The sequence below is a fragment of the Aptenodytes patagonicus genome, chromosome 6 (genome assembly GCF_965638725.1).
Source record: "Aptenodytes patagonicus chromosome 6, bAptPat1.pri.cur, whole genome shotgun sequence".
Classification (NCBI taxonomy): Eukaryota; Metazoa; Chordata; class Aves; order Sphenisciformes; family Spheniscidae; genus Aptenodytes; species Aptenodytes patagonicus.
In genome coordinates this window covers 40,531,990-40,552,042 of record NC_134954.1, presented here as the reverse complement: position 1 = coordinate 40,552,042, position 20,053 = coordinate 40,531,990, and the positions used below count along the sequence as shown (strand labels likewise).

Sequence of the window (20,053 nt, the reverse complement as noted above, 5' to 3'; positions counted from 1 at the left end):
CTGGCTGCTGCTCTTTCCTCTCAGACTGTTGTAGGCTGCCTTTACCTGCCGCAGCTGTAGTGCTGCACTGGGGGTTTGCTTGGGAAGCAGAGCTCTTTGCTGATCATAATTAAATCCAGATGGTTCAACACTGAAAAGTGAACTCTGGCTCCTTGTATTGTTTGCTTGGTACCTCTTTAAGATCTGTCTGAAAATTGGGGTGGGGTGGGGGGTGTTTACATACATATATACTATATAGTACTATTACCATAGCAATAATAATCCAAGAAGTACATTTTGGTTTACTTTTAATTAAATCTTATTTTTAATAGCTACCTGCCTTAGAGAGTGACCTAATAGCACTGAAATCTCCTTCAACAGAAAATATTGCAGACTTATTGAACTCTTACCATGTGAAGGTAATCTGATCAGTTACTGAAATCAAGCAGAATTATTAAATATATGTAAATACAAATTCTTTTTTATCCATGCTACTGATCATTTGTTTTATGGTTAAAAAATAATGGATTTCCAAACTCTTTGCACTCTAGAAAATACTAATTTGTAGCACTAATGCCTACAGTGGTCAAAATTAAAATGTAAAAGTCTTTCTTCACTTTTTATTCATTTTGGATACCCCTCAAATTCCTATTGTGGTCAGCTCTCTCTCTTTCTATGTGTGTAAGTAAGTTTCCAGCCAGTAGCATGATGATGCAGAAAATATATCGCTGCTTAATTTTTCCCCTGTTATTCTTGGATTTCTAGCATGCTTTGCAGAACGCAAAATAGATAGCCACTAGCTGACTGGGAGTTGTACATGATGGCAAGTGCAATCTGGGGAGTTAGCCTGAAATTCAGGATTCTGACAAACACAAGTGACAGGGGTAGAACTACTGGCCTAGTCTAGAAGCTACAGAAGTCATAGTGCCAGTTATTAAATGCTACACTGCTCACTGGGAAGTCGGTTATATTTCCATCCCAGAAACTTTATCAACCTGAAGAAATATTTTTGCTAGCTTGATGCATTTGATGTAAATTTAGCATTATTTTGATGCAGACCATTTGCAGTCCAGATATGAAGCCTGAATTTAAAGACTCAAGTTGTTCCTTTAATTTCTCAAATATTTTATATGTTTGTAACCTTGAGATAATTGAAAGACTGAATAAGCACAGCAATTATCAATAGGATAAGTATTAGCAGAGCGCATATACATTGTAGGGAAAGCATCTGAGGTCTTAAAGCAGTATTTTCAGGGGGAGAAAGGTGCTGTTTTCCCAGTGGACAAACCCATAGTCCTCTGTTGTGATTTTGGAGGTGAATGTAACTGTATTGATAATACATAGTTAGTATTTGTATTAGCCCCATGTAACAATGGGCATGAAAATAAAAGGTTTTGGCTTTACAATCAGTTTATTCAGTGGCTATTTTAGCTGTTTTGATGTGCATTGTAATTTTATTTCAAAAGAAAGGAAACTTCTGGAGTCAAATCAGGATTCAATGTATTCAGTCAATCTGAGTATTAGTCCCCAGTTTGGCTTTAAAATGAGCAGTGTCTACTCTTGTTATTTCTGCTTTGGAATTACTAAGTTCATATATAAAGATTAATTAGAAAAATAAATGGGATAAGCTGATTTACATACTAGTACAGATTATTTTGACAAAATAGAAAGCTATGAAATAAGAGTGATTATCTGTTGCAGTATACTGCTTTACAAGATGACATTGAATGGAAAAGGAAGCTGTGTATTTTTAGTCATCAGAGCTGAAATGACAGGGGACCTTTCTCAGCTTCAGCTGCTGTTACTGAAACATCTGCTTATGTCCTAAAACCCCTTAATGCCAGAAGATCTGAAACATTTGACAGCCTTTCCACATAAGGCCAACAGATCTTTCACATTCTTTAGTTGTCTAAATAAGATTTTGTAAAATGACAGAGAAAAGATAAGGAAGAGAAATTTTTTTTGTCTTTTTTTTTTTTTAAAAAATACATATATATACGTGCCTGTATATTTTTTAAGAAAACAAAACTTTTTTTTTTCCCCAAACATTCTCAGGTTTTTGAGTAGATTTAGCTACACTGGCTTTCTTAGAGTATTTGATAGAAATGTATTGATAGAATAATCATGATTACTTGTGCACAAGATAACCACCCAGTCAAATATGCATACATAGTAGCTCCGAGCAACCACTGTATTATGAGGTGACATCTTTAACATTCACAGGATAAAGTGACAAGTTCATTTATACACACTGCAAAATTGTAATTAATTAAAAATGTCAGTGTATGAATATTAAAAGTTCATTTATGATATTATGATATTTCTGTAGCACGAGTAATTGAAATTTTTCAGTACTGATAAGCTTTTCAGTCTAAAATAACCAAGTAAAATATGTATTTGCTTTTTAAATAGAGCAAAGTTGATCAAGAAAAGGAGTTTGTACTTGATGAACATATGGAGAAGATTAACAGGTATTCAGCAATCTTTCTTCTTTTTATTCTTTTGGATAGAGAACATTAAGTTAAATCCAGTAACAGTATCAGTGTTCCACAGATAAGGTGATAGAAATGACATTCAAGTTAGTCATTTAAACTTTTTTGTGTTTAGGGAGCTTTATCTGAAGCTCATTAAATATTTCACTCGTCAGTATACTTGAGCATATTTGCCTGATTCATACACCATTATATTAAGCAACTACCCTATGGCACATGAAAATGAACATTTTCTATAGAAATTGGATGGGGATTTGTGAGAGTAATTGTTCAGTTGGACAGGAAATGTTACGTAGCGCATCTGTACTCATTGGTAGAAGGCCATTTCCACGATTGTTTGGAACTTCTGTGTTCAGAAGGGAAGGAGAAATAAGTGAGAGTGGTAAGAAGCAGCTAAAACTCTTGAAGAAGGATGGCAGTAACTAAGTTTAGAGATGAAAGATGTTGACACCAAACCAATAGAATGGAGCTGATAACTAAAGATTTGATGTGTTATAAAAATACAGATAAGGCTGATGGTAGTAATTAAAGTTTCTGGATAAATATCAGAGTTTGTAAGTGAGGTTTATTGAAATGCTAGAGATTTGTAAAGGAAGAGGAGATGCCTGTCAACTGAGTTACTTAAAACTGAACAACAGGGAACACATTGCTAAGAAAAGCCAAATCAGCTGGTTATGCTCTGTTTCTAATTTCTGTTACTAACACTTCATAGGGAAGAGGAAGGCTGAAGCAGTTCATTCATTTATTAACTTACATTTTTCTTTTAGTCTTTTTTCAGCAAATAGTATGGAAGAAATTGTTAAAAAACTAAAGCAAGATGGTTCTCCTTTTGCCATTAAGCAGCTAGAGGTAATGTCTTCTATGTTATTCTTGTTAGAGATTTTAAGTCTGGTTCTGTACTTTCTTATCATGGGGCAGACTTTAGTCACCTTATTAACATAACTAATACTATGTAACACCAGTAGGACATTGGACTGAGATCCTCAGTTCTCACATATAGTCCTGTGGGATTGTAAGTAGTTCTACTCAGACAAGAACATTCTTCTGTAAAACTACACAATGTGAATACCATCATATGTTGCATAAAATTGTAATCTAGTAAAAAAAAAAAAACAAACAAACAACTCCCGTTCCCTTTTCACCTCCCCATGATCAGGGGTTGTTGGTGACAAAGGTTCCTTTTATAGCTTCTCATTTTATTGCCAAGGGTTGGAATAAAACTGCCAGAACAATGTTGTTCATTTTCTTCCGTTCCAGAGATCTCATTTGGGTAAATAGCAAGCAATTTATCATCCCAAAGTATTTTTTGATCTTTTTAATGCATTTCTGAGTGTTGGATGTAGTCACAATTCAAAAAATGTACAGTAGTACTACACACTTAATACACATTTCAGCCTTAAAAGCAAGAAGCAATTTATATTCATTTATAAGTAATGTATGTATTTTCTCTTTTTCCTTTGAAGTATCTATATTCAGGTGCCTTGTAAAAATTTGTCTTGGAGCTATTCAAATATTACTTACAATTGCATAGAACACAAGCATTTCTCCAACAAAAGCTTTGTTTTAACTTTAGTTACAGGTCATAGAAGACATCCTGCTCCCGTAATAAAATAAAAACACCCATCATCTTCAGACTCATTTGAGCAAAGGAATATAATTTTATAATGTAGTATCATTAACATTAGGCATCCTGTCCCAGATACACAGCTACATTTTTTAGTTTTTAATTAAAGATTTAACATTTTGTCACTGGAACTCTCAAATAGTTTTTGAGAAAGGAAGTTTTAAAATTATCTTTATGCCAACCAGCACGCCTAGTACATTGCAAGAAGCTTAGCATATGTATTAAAAAAGCAAGACTGAATGAAAGGGAAAGCTAATTTTTTTCCCCCACTTGTATTCAAGTTTCATTGAATAAAGTAGTCAAATGAGCTAGTGCCAGAATAATAATTTTAGGTGTTTGTAGATCGGAATTCTGCCATAGGCTACCATCATGGTTTTCCCCCAAACTATATAGGCTGTATGACTCGGTTCTTCACTTTTTCCCCCTATGTTATAGATGGCAGGGAAAGTACTTATATTAAGGTCTGTTGAGACAGTTTTATAGCATGTTAACAGCAGTCACTTTTGGTGGCTCTTATTTCTTTATAGTATTGAGTTACAAGGCAGTATTTTATTTGTAGATTTTATAAAGTCTAATATAATTCTGCAGGGATATTATATTGATTAGTTTCAGTGGAGGTTGAAAACAATCAAGAATTATTTGCATATAGCTTTTCCTAAGTTAATTTCATACAGTTTTATGGCACTTTAAAACATAATCAGACCTAGTGGAACTTTTTAAAATAGCATATAGCCTTTAAAGGGTGCTTTGTTCAAAATACATTTTCTACTACAAAAGATGCAAGGAGTCTGGAAACACTTTGTTACTGAAATATGTTAGCTAGATAGTTTGTTCTGCCACGTTTGCTCTAGTTACCCAAACCTGCTTGACTTGCTTCCTTCATCTGCAGCCTCATAACTCAGATCTTCTCTATTAAAAAAAAAAAGTTCTTGTTCCTTGTTGTTTGGGGGGTACATTTTTTTCATATTTTTAATTTAGAACTTAAAACTATGTAATCTACTTCAAAGTTATGATTTTGTGTAACTTTTTTTTTTAATTCCCAAACAAAAAAAAAAGGCTTTTTTGTTGCTTCTTCGGTTTTCTTATTTCACGTCTTTAATAGGACTTTATAGCACCTTTTTTCTTTCATATGATTGATAAATGAATGACTGTCCTTGGAGTTGACAGAAGTTCCTGAACAATTGTCTGTTGTCTGTTCTGTTCAAGAGACTCTGTTAATATGAGTTGCTTCTGTCCATACAGAAATTTGTGGAAAAAAAACACCGCACATTTTCTAGCAGGTGCAAGGCTTATTAGTGTGAACAAATACATAAGTTTCAGACAAGTTTCTAACAGCACATGTTCTGTGCTAAGCGGTAGGATTAAGTAAGCTTGTAGGATCAGATACGTAATTTCTTCTGTGAAAGATCCACAAAACCGAAGAAGGAAAATGCATTTGCGAGGGAAAAAAAGTTAAAAAGGGATTCAGGTATAAATCTGGCTTTCTCCAGGAAATGCTTGCCAGTTAAACTGGAGGTTTTGTTTTACTAAGGAAGCAGAATTGTAATTAAACTTAATTGTAGCTGCAGGAAGAATGGTAGCTTGCACCCTGGCAGTTGAGCATTTTACACCACCTACAGACAGAGCACTGGCCTGCTGTCACTTCACTCAGAGGAGCAGAGTTCAAAGAACTGGTTAGAGCAGGGAACACGTAGCAAAACCATGACAGTCTGAGATTATCAGACATTATCATTGATAGCAGTTCACTGACTTGTGTGAAGCAAGTAATTTTCTTTAGCAGTAGTAAGTACCAAGAGTATGTCCATAGATGTTAGTTTCCTGTCACTTTGTGAAACCAAGGTTTCACTTTAGCGTCCAGGTACAGGAACAACAGCACATTCAAATGATAAATGTAGAGACTGTAAAGGATTCAGTAACAGCAATGTATACGCTCATTTTCTTTGTTTCCTTGTATATTTATTATGATATGTATTAGTAAGCTTATGGAATAAGCCCTAACAAAGTCTAACACAAATACCCTTGTTTTGAGGTACACCTTGGTACATCCACACCTTGGATGTACAGATACCTTTTGGTGTTAATAAAGTGGAACTACTAGTTCTGCTATAATCCAAGTATGCTCTGAGCCATGCCATCCTAGGTATCCTGTTCTGTTCAAACTACAGTACTTCTGCTTTTTACTGTCAAAACATGCCTGTTTGGCAGGCTTCCACATACCTGATACTAAAGTGGTTTGCATGAATAAGAAGAATGTAAAGTTGTTAAAATTCTACTTGAGAATGGCTTCATGATTTAAATCACATTTTGAACCCAGTTACAAATAGGTAGAAAGCTAGAGTATTAACACACTTTTTGAACTCATAGTAAAATATTTTTTAAAACCTTTTACTTTATAGCATTACTTTGTTCTCAGGATTTACACAAGCCAAAAAGCTTCAATCTGAGTGACAGAAGTACCACTTCTAATTGGATGAAGTAAGCATATGGGGTCAAAACCTGAAAAGCATCAGATCATAGAATAGTTTGGTTTGGAAGGGACCTTTAAAGGTCACCTAGTCCAACCCCCCCCCACTGTGGGCAGGGACATCTTCAACTAGATCAGGTTGCTCAGAGCCCCGTCCAACCTGACCTTGAATGTTTCCAGCACTGGGGCATCTCCCACCTCTCTAGGCAACCTGTTCCAGTGTTTAACCACCCTCATCATAAAAAATTTCTTCCTTATATCTAGTCTAAATCTACCCTTTTTTAGTTTAAAACCATTACCCCTCATCCTATCACAACAGGCCCTACTAAAAAGTTTGCCACCATCTTTTTTATAAGCCCCCTTCAAGTATTGAAAAGCCTTGGTGCTTTCTTATAGCTTTTTTTGGCAGGACAGTGCACCTTCTGAGCACTGATGCTTCATGATTTAATAGCCTTCATTGGTACTGAATGAATTCCAGTGTAGTGTGCAGGACACTGCAGAGACTTAAGAATTACAAGACACCTTGTCCAGATCTACTGGTCAGGCTGGGATGCAGATGTTAGCTCCTGAAACTTTAAATGGGTATGCAGTGAGTGGGTGAGAGAGATTACAGGGATGAAGCTGGATGTTATCTTGGTAGTGTTGAATTCAAGTAAAGAAGCATTCTGAAACTCTCTTGAGAGTGATGTATCTGTCCTTAAGCAGCTTTCCTGTGATGCTTTGGCTAGATACTCATATTTTGTCAAAGCTCATCCAGAACTATTGTTCGGCGCAGACAAACAAATGCTTTGGTATCTCAGAAAGTAAGTGATGGGTGTGTTCATCTGTTGCAGGGGAAGTGATACACTGGACCTCTGGGAGGTTTTTTTTGTTTGTTTTAACTTAAAGAAAGCCTCCCTTCAAGGACCCTCAGCAGCTCAGGTCAGAAACTTCAATGGGCCTTGAAGACAAAAAATGCAGCCACTATTCCAGCTGTTACTCTTGTAAGGGACTCCACTGAGTCAGTGCCACTTAATTTGGTCACCTTCTGATAGTATCTTAATGGAATTTGGGTCTATTGCAAATTCAGCTTGTAGCTTTCAGGATCATTATGTTGAAATCAAGATGGTCTCAAAGATACTGGAATAGATGTCACCATACTTCTATGAAGACTTCTTTGCATTTTAGTATTCCCCACTTCAGCCTATCCTATCTCCTTTTCAGGCTTGTTCCCTAGCACTGATCCCCTCCTCCTCCTCTTTGTACAGAGAATTTATTTATAGATACACTGGTGACTCATTTTGCTGCAATTACACCTACCCATTTTCTTTCCTTGTTCCTCTTCCTTCAGCTTGATTTTTGGCAGTGCCTCCTCCACCTTCAGCCTCATTGATATGCCAAGATAAGGCCCCTGCTGGATGCACTAGACTAGTTAAGTGCTGTTTTCAGATCTTCCCCATTTCAGTGCTTTCTTTGACCAGAAAGAACTTGCCTTTACCGTTTCACCTAGGGAAACATCTGGTTGCACTGTGCTTACCATTTAACCTGGTCTGAATAAAGACTTTCTCATCTAGATGACAAAATGTGAAACTCAAAGAAGAAAAGGTCCAGTTCAAAGGTAAAGCCAGCAAGAGCACATTATGAGAAATAAGGGGTCCAGTTAAGAGTTGCTATCCATCTGAGACCTACATAGTGATGTAATTAGAGGTATAGCTGGTTTCTTTATCTGCTGAAAGACAGCTCACTGTTAGAGCGCTTTACCAGAACTCAGGAAACGTTGACACTTTGAGTCAGCGTTAGTTCTTTCTAAACCAGCTTCTCTCTCAAGCGAAGTCAACATGCAAATAACAGAATGACAGAACCAGTGCTTTTAAAGTACAATTGCACAGCCTCCTGCTTGTATAGCAACTGCATGTTTTCCAGTTTAACTAGGCAAAATGGGTCACTGCTGTATCAGCTGGTGTCTGGAGAGGGATGAAGAGTAATTGGGAGCCAGAAAAAGTGTTAATGTTGATGACCTGCCATTTCAGTCTGTGGGTAAGGAGTCTAATGTCTGCAATGAAAATAACATAAAGAGGCAAATCTTACCATCTGCCACTTTTCAGTAGTGGTAAAAATGTCCTAATTAACAGGAAATGTCTATTGTACTATGACTAATACAGAACTTTTAGTTGGGTTTTATTGTAAAAGAGTCTTGTTTAGAGTAAGGAAACAAAGATCAGCAACAATAAGATTTAGCTCCTTTCCCCCACAACCCTGAAAGCTTTAAAGCTCAGTTCTGTTTTCTTAACTAGGTTTTTGTCTTTCTCCCCACCTCCCCCTACTGTTTACTGGCATGCTGTTAATTGAAGGATAGTCATGAGAGCCAGATTTACAGCATTTGTTTGTGTGCCTTAAACAGATCCTGTCTGTTGCGTAATATTTATAGCCTGTAGCTCTGTCAAAAGAAGGAAGGCAAGACCTTCAGGATTCCTATCAGCAGAGCAATGTAGGGCTAAATTACTGCAGTATCTGTTGATCCCAGACAAGAAGCCTGGACAAATATGCATTTATGTTTGATTCCTTTGAATATTTTTTCTTCCACAATTTTCTTCATATATTGTCTAGTCTTTGCAGATGATCATAAAGCAACTACTTAAAGTTTGTGGCTAATCTCACTTATTACCTTACTATTCTGACTATTGTACCAAATAAAACTTAAATGCTGTACAATACTAATATCAGCTATAATATCAGTAACATCTAAGAGCGATTCAGACTATATATATGATATTCAAAAATGGAGTATACTTGCTCGTAACACCCACCTTCACCTCTCAAAAGAATCTGTTTGAAAAGCTGCATTAGATTCTCTGGCTAGTAGTAATTTGATTATAAGTGATGTGACCTTAGGAGTTTTAGACTTTCCACAAGCGATGGCATACATCCCAGAGATCTCGCTGATAAAAGTTTTTGTGAGTAAGTTTAGTATGACAGTATGGTGGGAGGGAGCAGGAGGAATAGGTATCACGTAAGTGAGCTCAGGGAGAAGAGTGCCATCATTTACTTCACAAAGTTTAAAATGCAAAAGAGACTTGCAAATGTGTCTAAATTGAAGAGAATAAAGATAATTGTTAATGTCTTCCCCAGACTATTAATAAGATGTCACCTACATCCTTAAAGATGACTCTCAGACAGCTCAGAGAAGGAGCTTCCATGAGCTTACAAGACGTACTCACAATGGAATACAGACTGAGCCAAGCATGCATGGTAAGCAAGCAGCTGAGCCCTTTGTCTCTTTCCAGCCACGGAGGAGTAACAAGTCTATCAGAGACTAAGTTTTATATAGATTACATCAAGGGCTCACAATTCATAGGTTTTCATTTTCAGTGTCTTCTTTGTGTGTTTGTTAGGCTGTCACTTTCTTTTTTCCAGTTCCATGTCTTTATATGCAACTCAAAGCAGACTACATTAATGATGGTCAGATGCGAAAGGTAGAGGGCTTTTGTTAAGAAAACTATGATCATGTTTTTTTATCTTTCAGAGAGGCCATGACTTCTATGAAGGGGTTCGGGCAGGTAAGCATGCACACCAGAAATGTTTCTCAAACTTAATAATATGCAAGCTCACTGCTATGTTGCTTCTCTGAACCTCCAAAGAAAAGTGCATGCAGCAACAGCCCAGAGAACACTTCCCAGCTTGCTACAGTTTTTGCTTATTGGACTCCTGTATGGCCAAAATTTATTATTTGTTCCAAAGTGTAGCAGCCATGTTGTTTCCTTTGTGTAATCTCAGTTTCCTAACGTTATTTATCCACCTGGTAATGCAGCACCATGAAAAGGTTTCACCAGTTCATTGGGAAAGTTCAAAATATATTTAATGCTGACAGTAGTGAGTAGCTATGTGTATCATTTGTGTGTTCAGATTTAGTGTTGCCACATAGCTGGTTCAGCTAGCTGTAAGATGGTTTAAGACTCAAAGTCAAGAACAACTATTTGCGTAGAAAGTTGTTAGAACAGAGACTACTTTCACCCACATCCAAAATATCTCTGTATAGAGGTGTCTTACTATTAAAAAACTATATATGTAAACTTAATGTTAAATAATTCAGCATTTTAAGGCATTGGTCAAGATAGGTAGTGGTAAAAGTAGAGCAGCAGCTCAGCACATTCATATAGGGGACAGACTTAGACTCTGTCCTTGATTCTACTGCTGATTCACTATGCAGTTTGCCAAACCCGATGTCACATCTGTTAGAAACTGTAGTAATTATTTATATACTATTCAGCACAAGATGAAACAAAGCACGGGCATTTCCTTTTCCAAGGAGCTTAGAGTACAAGACATTGGGATGAATAACACTTTAGGGTTGAGGGAACCTGGCTTTTAATTCACACAGTTACATACTCGAGTATATATTATCACTTCCTCCTCATTTTTTTATATCTGTCTTTATAAAGTAGTTTAAAATTCACTTGAGTAGTGGATATTAGTTTGAATGTTCACTATTAGTAATACTGTATTAAAGATAGCCTGGGGTGAGAGATGCAGTTTGTTTGTACAGCATGGAAAAAGTTTCTGATTTTAATTAATTAACCTTTAGCACTTATTAGCAGAGACTCCCTTGAAAAATTTACCACACGTGTTGAGAAGTATGTGGTTTTCATTGTGTTGGTAATGGGGACAAAGATATCTTTAAAAGAATATTCCTAGGATATATTCTAAATCACCATATAAGCTGCTGAAATGTAGTTATTCAGGAAGTGACAAACTCAAAGTCTGAGTGTCAGACGAACACCAAACCAAATTCTCACTTATAATGCACAAGGTCATTAAACCATCTGGGGATGCAGTAGAGGACAGAAGTAAATCACTTGTCAGTACGGCCAGTAAATGACACAAACTGCTTGTAAAGAAAGAAACTGCAAGAACAGCAGTTGGGAAGTTTCTCTCTTACATAGGATGATGTAGCAAAGGCTTAACTATATCAGGGGAACTAAAAAAAACCTCCAGAGATCCAGCTGCACTGAGGGGATTGCTCAGAATAATAATTTGTTCTTGAAGCATTTTTTCTTTCTGCTTAGTGCATATATCTTGCTCTCAGATTTGTCATCTTAAAATTGTTTCTCTTGTTTAAGAGTGATGCAGAATCTGATGAAGATCATTGTTGTAGTTGGGCTAGTCTCATAAAAATCATTATCCAACCATATGCTGAGCATCCTTTTTAATAGGAAGTAAGATTATTAAGTACTTCACAGGATCAACCATAGTGAATAAAAATGAAAATGATAAAAATGTTAATTTAAGTATTAGCTTTTTCTTTATTAAAACGTTACATTCCAAGCATTTAAGAGCCAGCTGTTGACCCTGTCTACCACAACAGGATCTACCACAAAGTAAAGTTAAGATATAATAATCAGATTTTAGTTTTTGAAGATTGTTTTTCAGCAGCAATGGCCATAGGTCAAGTTTTAATAACAGCTTTTACCTGCTTCAAACCATAATTTTAACAGGAATGCTAGGGAAGTAGTTCATTTAAAAGCTTTTTAAACCTGTTTTGACCCAAGGTCAAAATTTCATTTTTCTTTTAGCCAGTTTTCTTTCAACCAGACTGGAAATCTGCTGGCAAAGAGTCTTCCCCATTTACGATTCTTGTGATTGGAGCTACTAAAGAAAAGCCAAAACCCTTAAAGCATAAAATACACAGATCGTATTTCATCATATTTCATCAACATTTTCCCATGTAATGGTAAATGTGGTCTTTGAACACTTTAGGTATCCATTTTTCACCTTGATTTATAGAATAGGACATAAACTAAGAAATGCATAGCTCTGGGTAATTTCCAAGAATTTTGTTTTTTAATTCTTACTGCATAAGAAAAGTGGTCATTTTTGGAGTCAGTGCTCAAACACATCCAGTTAGACTACAATCTCAACAGCCTGAGGGGACAAAAAATCTGTTAAATTAGCTTCCTAACTATTTGTGCAGGAATGTATCCTTCAAATGGAATTGTAAAGGCCTTCTACATATTGCTGATCCTGCAAAGATCTTATTTTTGTATGGCTTCTGCCTTCTCTCCTGCAGTGCTAGCAGCTGGCAGATGCAAGCCTTACCCTGGGCATACAAACCCCCTGCAGTCAGTGAGTAGGTAGAAAGATTTCATTGCAACTAACAGAATTTCAGGTGCTTAGAAATATCAGTGTTTTGACTGTGCTGAATGAAGCTAAGCAAAAGAACACTCATTGAAGTCCGGTAAAGTCACTGCTACTGAACAGAGGAGGTTTGGATTTTTTTTTTTTTTTTTTTTTAAAAAAGGTAAAACACAAGAACAAACCCTTAACACAATGTCTATGTTCAGTTACTTTTATCTTGATTAACTTCCCTTAGCCTACCTTAGAAGTCTTCAGAATTTTTGTTCTGTTCTTGTATTGATCGATATCTCAAGCTGGCAAAACATAAAATATACAAAGTTAATGCAGAAAGGGAATATTTTCACAATACTATTAGAAAATAAATATTTGAACTCTAGAAGATTAAAGATTTCATTGGGGAGACCATTATGAGCGTTCAGTTTATCCACCAGAGTAAAACTGGCCACAGACCCAACAAAAAGATTAACTTGATTACACAGTAGTGCCATAGAGTGGAGAATTATCAGCAATTACTACTGTATTTCAGAGTGGAAGCTGTAGTAGTATACACGTGGCCTTTTTTCCTTTCTAATTTAAAGCATCTCTTGTCAGCATTGTCTTTTGTGGATAACAGTTAAGATTATTTTGGCCAGATTGTGAACTTCTTCTAAAGTTGAAGAAAATCATTAGCTAAGTACTACTCCGATGGAATAAACATAGTTGATTTGGAACAATTACGTATTTTGACCAAAACCAATCAATGGCTTCACATCACAATGATTAAAATTATAGAATCATAACTTTTCAGTAAGTTACCCAGTTGAATGACCTAGTAAAATCACTCTTTTACAGCACATTTCTTTTAAAGAATTGCCCACATGGATTCTACTCTCTGTGGAATTGCAGCTTCTATCTGTGTAATGGGTTTCTTTTCAAAATTAGTGTTTATTTGTATCCAAGGAGTCCTTAGTCCTGTATTTGCAGGTAAATGGATGCAGGGCTCTGATTCTCCTTTCTTTTTGGAGATGCAAGCTAAAGAGTTGTGATGCCGGTACGTCTTTAGCTACAGAAATATTAATTAGCGCAGTTGTCATTTGAATGGTATTTATATTCTAGGCATTTTCCAAGTGTTGGTTATAGAGGGAGAAGTTAAGAAGAAGTTTTCAAGTCACATTTTTTACCACAAACTGCCATAATGCCCATCTTTTGATAAGACACAATCTTTAGGTGGGCATTCTTTCCACTGAACTTAAAATCCAACTTCTTTGCACTTTTCTCATCCTGGATGGTTCTAGTTTAGTCACCAAGAATGAAGTCTGTTTAGAAAGACATGACAACTTACCAAAAACCAGCTGTTACTCTTCAAAATATCTAGTCTCTGTGAGTGTCTTCTGTCCACACACCTTTAGAACCATCCTACTCTGAAGTCTTTGTCAGAAAGAAAGAAAAAACAAACAAATTCTGTTCTCAGCAGAGGAACTTGAGAGGTGCTTTCTGCCCATCCTCCCTTATATGTTGTAGGTGGTGTTGGTCAGGAGGTCTCCCAGGACACAGGTGCATCTCCAAATCAGGTGCTGATATCACACATGTGAAGGGAACATATGTTGAGGAGGGATGTTGGGTAGTCGGTGCATCCTAGAGAGCTACAGTTGCTATAGCTGTTCTTTTTTAAATTATAAAAATTTCACATTTTTATAGCACCTTTATGGGTTTCCTTGGGGCCAGAAAGGTGCTCAGAAGGACACTCTGGAATTGCATTGATATTGGTAATTTTTTACACACAAATAAACTCTCTCTTGTCTTATTATTGTTTGCTAGTGCAGCTGTTCTTGCTGACATGCCTTCAACATTCCTGTGATACAAGGAATGCTTTTTGAGAATTGGTATTTTCTTGTTACACTTTTATATGCGATTCATTCGCTGATGATTTTATCTTCAGTGATGTATTTCCCAGGATACAGCGTAAAGTATACATACTGAGATTATACAAATCTTCACAGTTAAATCTATATAGGTCTGCAGTATCTGTCAGTATTTACAAATAAATATTCTTGATTTTCCCACAAAGATACTCTGCTTTACTCTTTCCTCATTAGTTATTTCATTATTAGTTTATATGATGTGTTTAAATTAGCTTTAGGCTTTTAACACTTACTTTGAGTCATCTCCTATACTCTACAAAGAGTCAGATATTGCAGAGAGATGTGAAAGCCCTTGTTCAAAAGGAGCATTATGCTTACTGTTCCCAGTTTCACATGAAAAAGCAGAAGACAGGCAAGAGCAGTAGGTCTAACAGAAAGCACTAATTTCAGGTCTATTCCTTCAAAGCTTGGGCTACTTCTGAAGTGATCCACTGTTCCTTGTATCATCAGGCGGCTGCCGGATACATCTCTAGACAGGTCACAACTCAAGAATTTTTATTAGAGTAGAAATATATATGTTACAAAAACTCTGTCTTCTCCAGAGCATACTGATTTTTTTCTCCCCCACGTATTCACTGTAGTTGTCTGTCTTGATGCAATCTGAAGTCATCTTAATTAGAGAAAGTTTACAAGCAACTTTTGTGTTTTTATACTCCACCTGACAGTGCTGATTGACAAAGACCAATCCCCCAGATGGAAGCCAGCTGCTCTAGAAGAAGTCAGTGAGGAATTTGTGGATGATTGTTTTAAGCCATTGGGAAACAACGATCTCAAATTGTAAAGATCAAGCCTATTGACATCTTATACATCTGCTTAATTGTATGATATAAAAATTAATAGTAGTGTGATAAAGTTTGACAAGACTCTTTTAGCTAGCCTGAGATTCCCAAGTCTAATTTTTTGCATTCAGGAACATTCTCTTTTGTTATGCTGCCATAATGACAAAATAATCATATCTCTGGTTAATAAGGGGAAAAATTACTTCAAAGCAAATTGTTATTTTTACCGCTTTACACAATGATTAACATTTAATTTTTTGCATCTTAGTTTAGGAGGAACCTTTGGGGGAGGTGGCATAGTTAAGGGATGACCTAGTACACAAGAAGTCAGGAGACCTTTGTGCTCTTGGCTCTGTCACTGATCTGTTAAATTGGGACTGTGCCTCAGATTCTTCTCTATACAATGAAAATAAAATATACTTAAAGCGTTAAAACAGGCCGAGCTACAAAGGAAAATGCAAGACATGCTAAATCCATGATGTTAAGTAGTCTTTTAAATAAAAGGTCAGACTAACACATTATTAGTCTGAGAGCAAGAAATTGTTCTACTGATTTAACATTTCATTGGTATTCAGTTGGTATTCATTGCCGTGTGATGTAGACATTGTTTCAAATGTCAGAATATTGCCAGAGTCTAGAGCGCGCTTCTGTTTGCTTGTAAAACCAATTTTTTTAAAATGCCATTAAGTTTGATTGAACTGCATAATTAGTTTTTCGTGATTTCAAAAATTGCTAGTTTTCCCTGGTCTTACAGTGGTGAAGAAATAACTGTCTCAGACCTCCCTCTGAACACCAAGCAGCACATTTCCTGTTGATGTTAGTGATTGTCTAATGATTTTAGCGGTAGTGGCTGGAGTTTATCTACGCCAACTAGTCTGGGTTCCCATTTGCTTGTGCCCATGAACATCCTGTCTGCTGAGTGGAAAATTGGTGAAAAGTAGGGGGAACACAGCAATATGTACTGAAGATAATGAATAGGGGAAAATATGAAATATCTGCTGCTAGACGGATCGTAAATTTTTTTAACACAACGTATCCTAATAAATGTATTTGTTGGGATCAAAATTTAAATATACATCAAAAACCCCTTGTTGTACGTGCATTAAAGGTTGCTGGGTTCTGATACTAATAATACTTGAAGTTTTATGACATAACCAGAGCCCCCTGATAAAAGTACAATCTTTTGGGGGGGTAAAATTAATTTTTCTATTGTGTATGCAACACATAGCTACTAATCTTTCTTCATCATTAAGACTGCATGCTTTTTTATGGTTAAGCAAATCATACATCAGTATCTCTTCCTACTTGTTTCTACAGTTATAGGCAGGTCACAGATTCAAATTTTGGCTTCTCTGAAGATGAACCACTGAAACTAAAGGAAAAAGACTTTTGTTCAAATAACGTAGTCAGTAATCAGCACCGGGGAATCAAAAAGTCAGAGCTACAGCAGAACTGTTACAGAGTACAATATTCAACATCGGGCAGCTTTTATTACCGGCAGTAATGGTCTGCACTGGCTTAAGGCTCCTTCCTTCCTAGAAGCTGTTGCCTGGAAACAAAGTCCAGGAAATTCAGGCATCAAGGTGAACGACTAGAGTGACTTTCAAAGAATTAGAGGTGAGCAAAAGGGAGAGCAAAATCAAGAAAAAATGGCACCTTGCTTTGTCACTAGAATCTTTAAGATAAAATTGTTAAAATTTCAGCTGCCAGTTAATGTTACCATGACATACTTGTTATGAGACAGTCCCCAAGTTTATTTTCAAAAGTAATTGAGAGATTTCATTAATATCTGTAGGGTAACTTCTGAACATATGACTTGAATTTCTACCTCATGCAGGTTCTGTAAGAAATTTAAACCTCCCCCTTATTTTTTAAAAACTTTATATGTTTTAGATTCTTAAACAATGGCTATTTTTAATTTTTTTTTTTTAAATTGGTTCATTCCATTATTTTTGTACAAAAGGAGCAATCTTCAGCGACTATACTTAATGAAAAACACAGTAATCCCCAGGGAGTAGGGCTCATGCCTTCTCTGATTGAAAAGGACTTAAAACATTTTAGCAAGGCTATACTTCTGAATCAGTAAACTTTGACTGGCATGTTCAGTTGCTTCCAAACTTTATGTGAACGGGAATTATGCCAAACTCATGGTAACAAGACCCTGTCCAATCTGTGCATTTTTGTGAAATAAAAGTCTTACAAGCAAATGGTAAGTTTAATTTTATTTGGTCCACAAGAAAGTATTTTCCACAAAAATATTGTAAAAATATATTGTAGTGTGTTTTATTTGGGAATACTGATGTGTCTTACTACGAAATGTCAATTTTACAAAGTTGTGCTGCAGTTAATGTGTTTTGAACCGTTATTAGAATATCAACTCAGTCACATAGTACCCACTCAGACTATACTTATGTTTTCTGGAGAAAATATAAAGCAAGTGTATTTTTAACTCCTAAATAGAAGTAAATGGTTTTGCAGAGTATGCCAGTCCCATACCGGAGTGCCTTTATTGCACAAAATCAAGTCAAAGAATCGGTGGCAATTTAGCTGGAAAGCCACTGTAAGTGGCCTTATAAGACTATAGCACAGTTTAGAGTAATCTAATGATAAGTAGACAGATGTAATTTTATTTAGGTAAAGAAGTTTTTATTTTTATTATGTATTACTATTGTGCCTATTAAAAATACAGCAGAACTCTGGAATGAGATCTCCTTTGATCTCTCACCAGATTGTAGTACTGACCAGGTTTGTTTTTTTTTTTTAAAGGGTAAGTAAGTGCATTATTTATTAAGGACAGCGTCTTGTAAAAGATTATTTTCCTGGTGAGAAGCTGTCTCCCTGTTGTTTGTAAGCTTGTTTGCTTTCTGTTTGCTGCGTGCTTTCCCTGAAGTGCCAATGTCATAGAAAGCATCATAAACCAGCTGGAATTGCACTTCAGGCCATACTGAAGCTGCTGTAATCTTCAAGCATTAGTGAGGGAAGACAAGCTTTGTGGCTGCAGGTAAGTGACTGTTTGGACATAACAAGCAGCAGGCGATTCAGTCGCTATCACGTTATGGGTGGCTTCTCTCAGCAAGCAGTGCAGCCGTCCCACACAGCAAGTGCTCCTAATGGAAGCTCACTGTGATGCATGTTTAATTATACCTAGGTAACTTTCTCCTTTGGGGAAAATTTTGAGTGTTTATCAGTACACATGCTATGACTTAACCTTAGGCTATTTTACCTTACAATTGTGCCTGCTGTTGGACTGTGCAATGGCAGCCTGCCAATGGAGAAGCTGCTTTCAAAAGTGCACCTGATACTCTGACTCCAGAAGAGCACCAGATGCTAAGGCTACATCCAAAGAAAGGATTTGAGACATTGCAACAGCAAGCACTGCAACACCTAACTCCCTGTGGCAGCCACCAAGGTATTTGCACAAGGGTCGAGGCAGATATACCTAAATGCTCTCTTGAAGTGAGTGCAGTTTTCTATCTGCTATTCACCTATACCCACCTACCTGGCAAATAATGTCTATGGAGTTTGGGCTTTTTTGTTTTGGCTTTTTTTTTTTTTAATTACTGTCTTTGGCAGCGTTAACATTCTCCAGCCAAGACTAATGTTACAGAAAGGTTGGCCTTTTTTTGTAATAAAGCTTTATTTTAGCTAAAAAAGATTCCTATTCTTATTATAATACTGTGGTTAAGCAATATCCAATTAATACGTACTGATCTGATCAGTGTTTTGCTTTTGCTTTTTTAATTCACCCTAGTATATGGCATGGGGTGTTTTTAGATGGAGCAAATGTAGGGTATGATTTAATGTTTTACATGCTTTAGAGCTTCAAGGAGCATCACTGTTAGCAGTAGAATTTAAATGGGCCATCATACCTTAGTCCCACTTTATGTATAGCTTCAAAGAAGACTACATTACTTCAAACAAGATGACATTACCACATAAGCAGATTTTGTTCCCTTTTTCAGCAAAAGCCCGACAACAGTCTTAGTAGCAGGGCCTAGTCTGGTCAGTGTGAATTAATGGCAGTCTTGTGCTGTGTTACAAAGAAGCACTCTTCTCCATTTACTCTTGATACAACCACTTCCCTATATAGGTGAATTTCAAATAGCTGTCTGTGTCACAAAGTTTGCAAAACAACTCAATTCATAGACTATCATGTCTGAGAATAAGCTAAAAGTAACAGTTGACATGGTCCTCTTTCTGCTTGCTTACCATGGCTTGAAAATCATGCTTTGTATCATTTACTGGAACTACGTGTACCTTTTAAAAATAGTAACAGTTTTTGCCAGTATGGAAAGCATTTTTCTATAAAATCAAAACATAAAATGGAAAGCACTTTGAAGTAGGAAAAAAAATTATGTCTTTTAAACTGGCCATAACAGAAAAAAGGAACAAACAAGTGCTAAAAACCCAAGCTTCTACAAGGCATTCACTTTGTATAAAATGTCAGCAAAATTGTAGCTTTAAGATGACTATGATTAATTCATCCCTTTCTTGATATCTCAAATGCTAGTTATGAGTACAGTAGGTCAGGCTGCAAGTCCTAGAAAAGCGAGGTGCAGCGTGTGGATGCAAGCTAGATAAAATCGGTAAAGAATGTAGCCCTTTAGCTTTGGGCCTAAGGCTTATTCACCAGTTCAGTGCACTGCTTGGGCTGTAGGTTTCTGTAGCTCGTATTTGCATCGCCATACACAGTTTTACTGACG

The 20,053-nt window shown here is 36.4% G+C and overlaps 1 protein-coding gene across 4 annotated transcripts in view; it reads left to right on the top strand.

Annotated features, from left to right (window-relative positions):
- The window catches only part of HIBCH (3-hydroxyisobutyryl-CoA hydrolase), a 54,469-nt gene extending 36,912 nt beyond the window's left edge, over positions 1–17,557 (top strand). For 2 of the 4 annotated variants that reach the window (XM_076342215.1, XM_076342218.1), the window contains 6 exons: positions 312–398; positions 2,392–2,450; positions 3,239–3,320; positions 9,668–9,787; positions 10,062–10,095; positions 15,237–17,557. In XM_076342215.1, the coding sequence (XP_076198330.1) occupies positions 312–398; positions 2,392–2,450; positions 3,239–3,320; positions 9,668–9,787; positions 10,062–10,095; positions 15,237–15,352 (498 nt within the window). In that variant the 3' untranslated portion in view covers positions 15,353–17,557. The remainder of the gene's footprint in view (positions 1–311; positions 399–2,391; positions 2,451–3,238; positions 3,321–9,667; positions 9,788–10,061; positions 10,096–15,236) is intronic. The other 2 variants (XM_076342216.1, XM_076342217.1) reach the window with 2 other exon arrangements.
- The last annotated feature ends 2,496 nt before the right edge of the window (positions 17,558–20,053 follow it).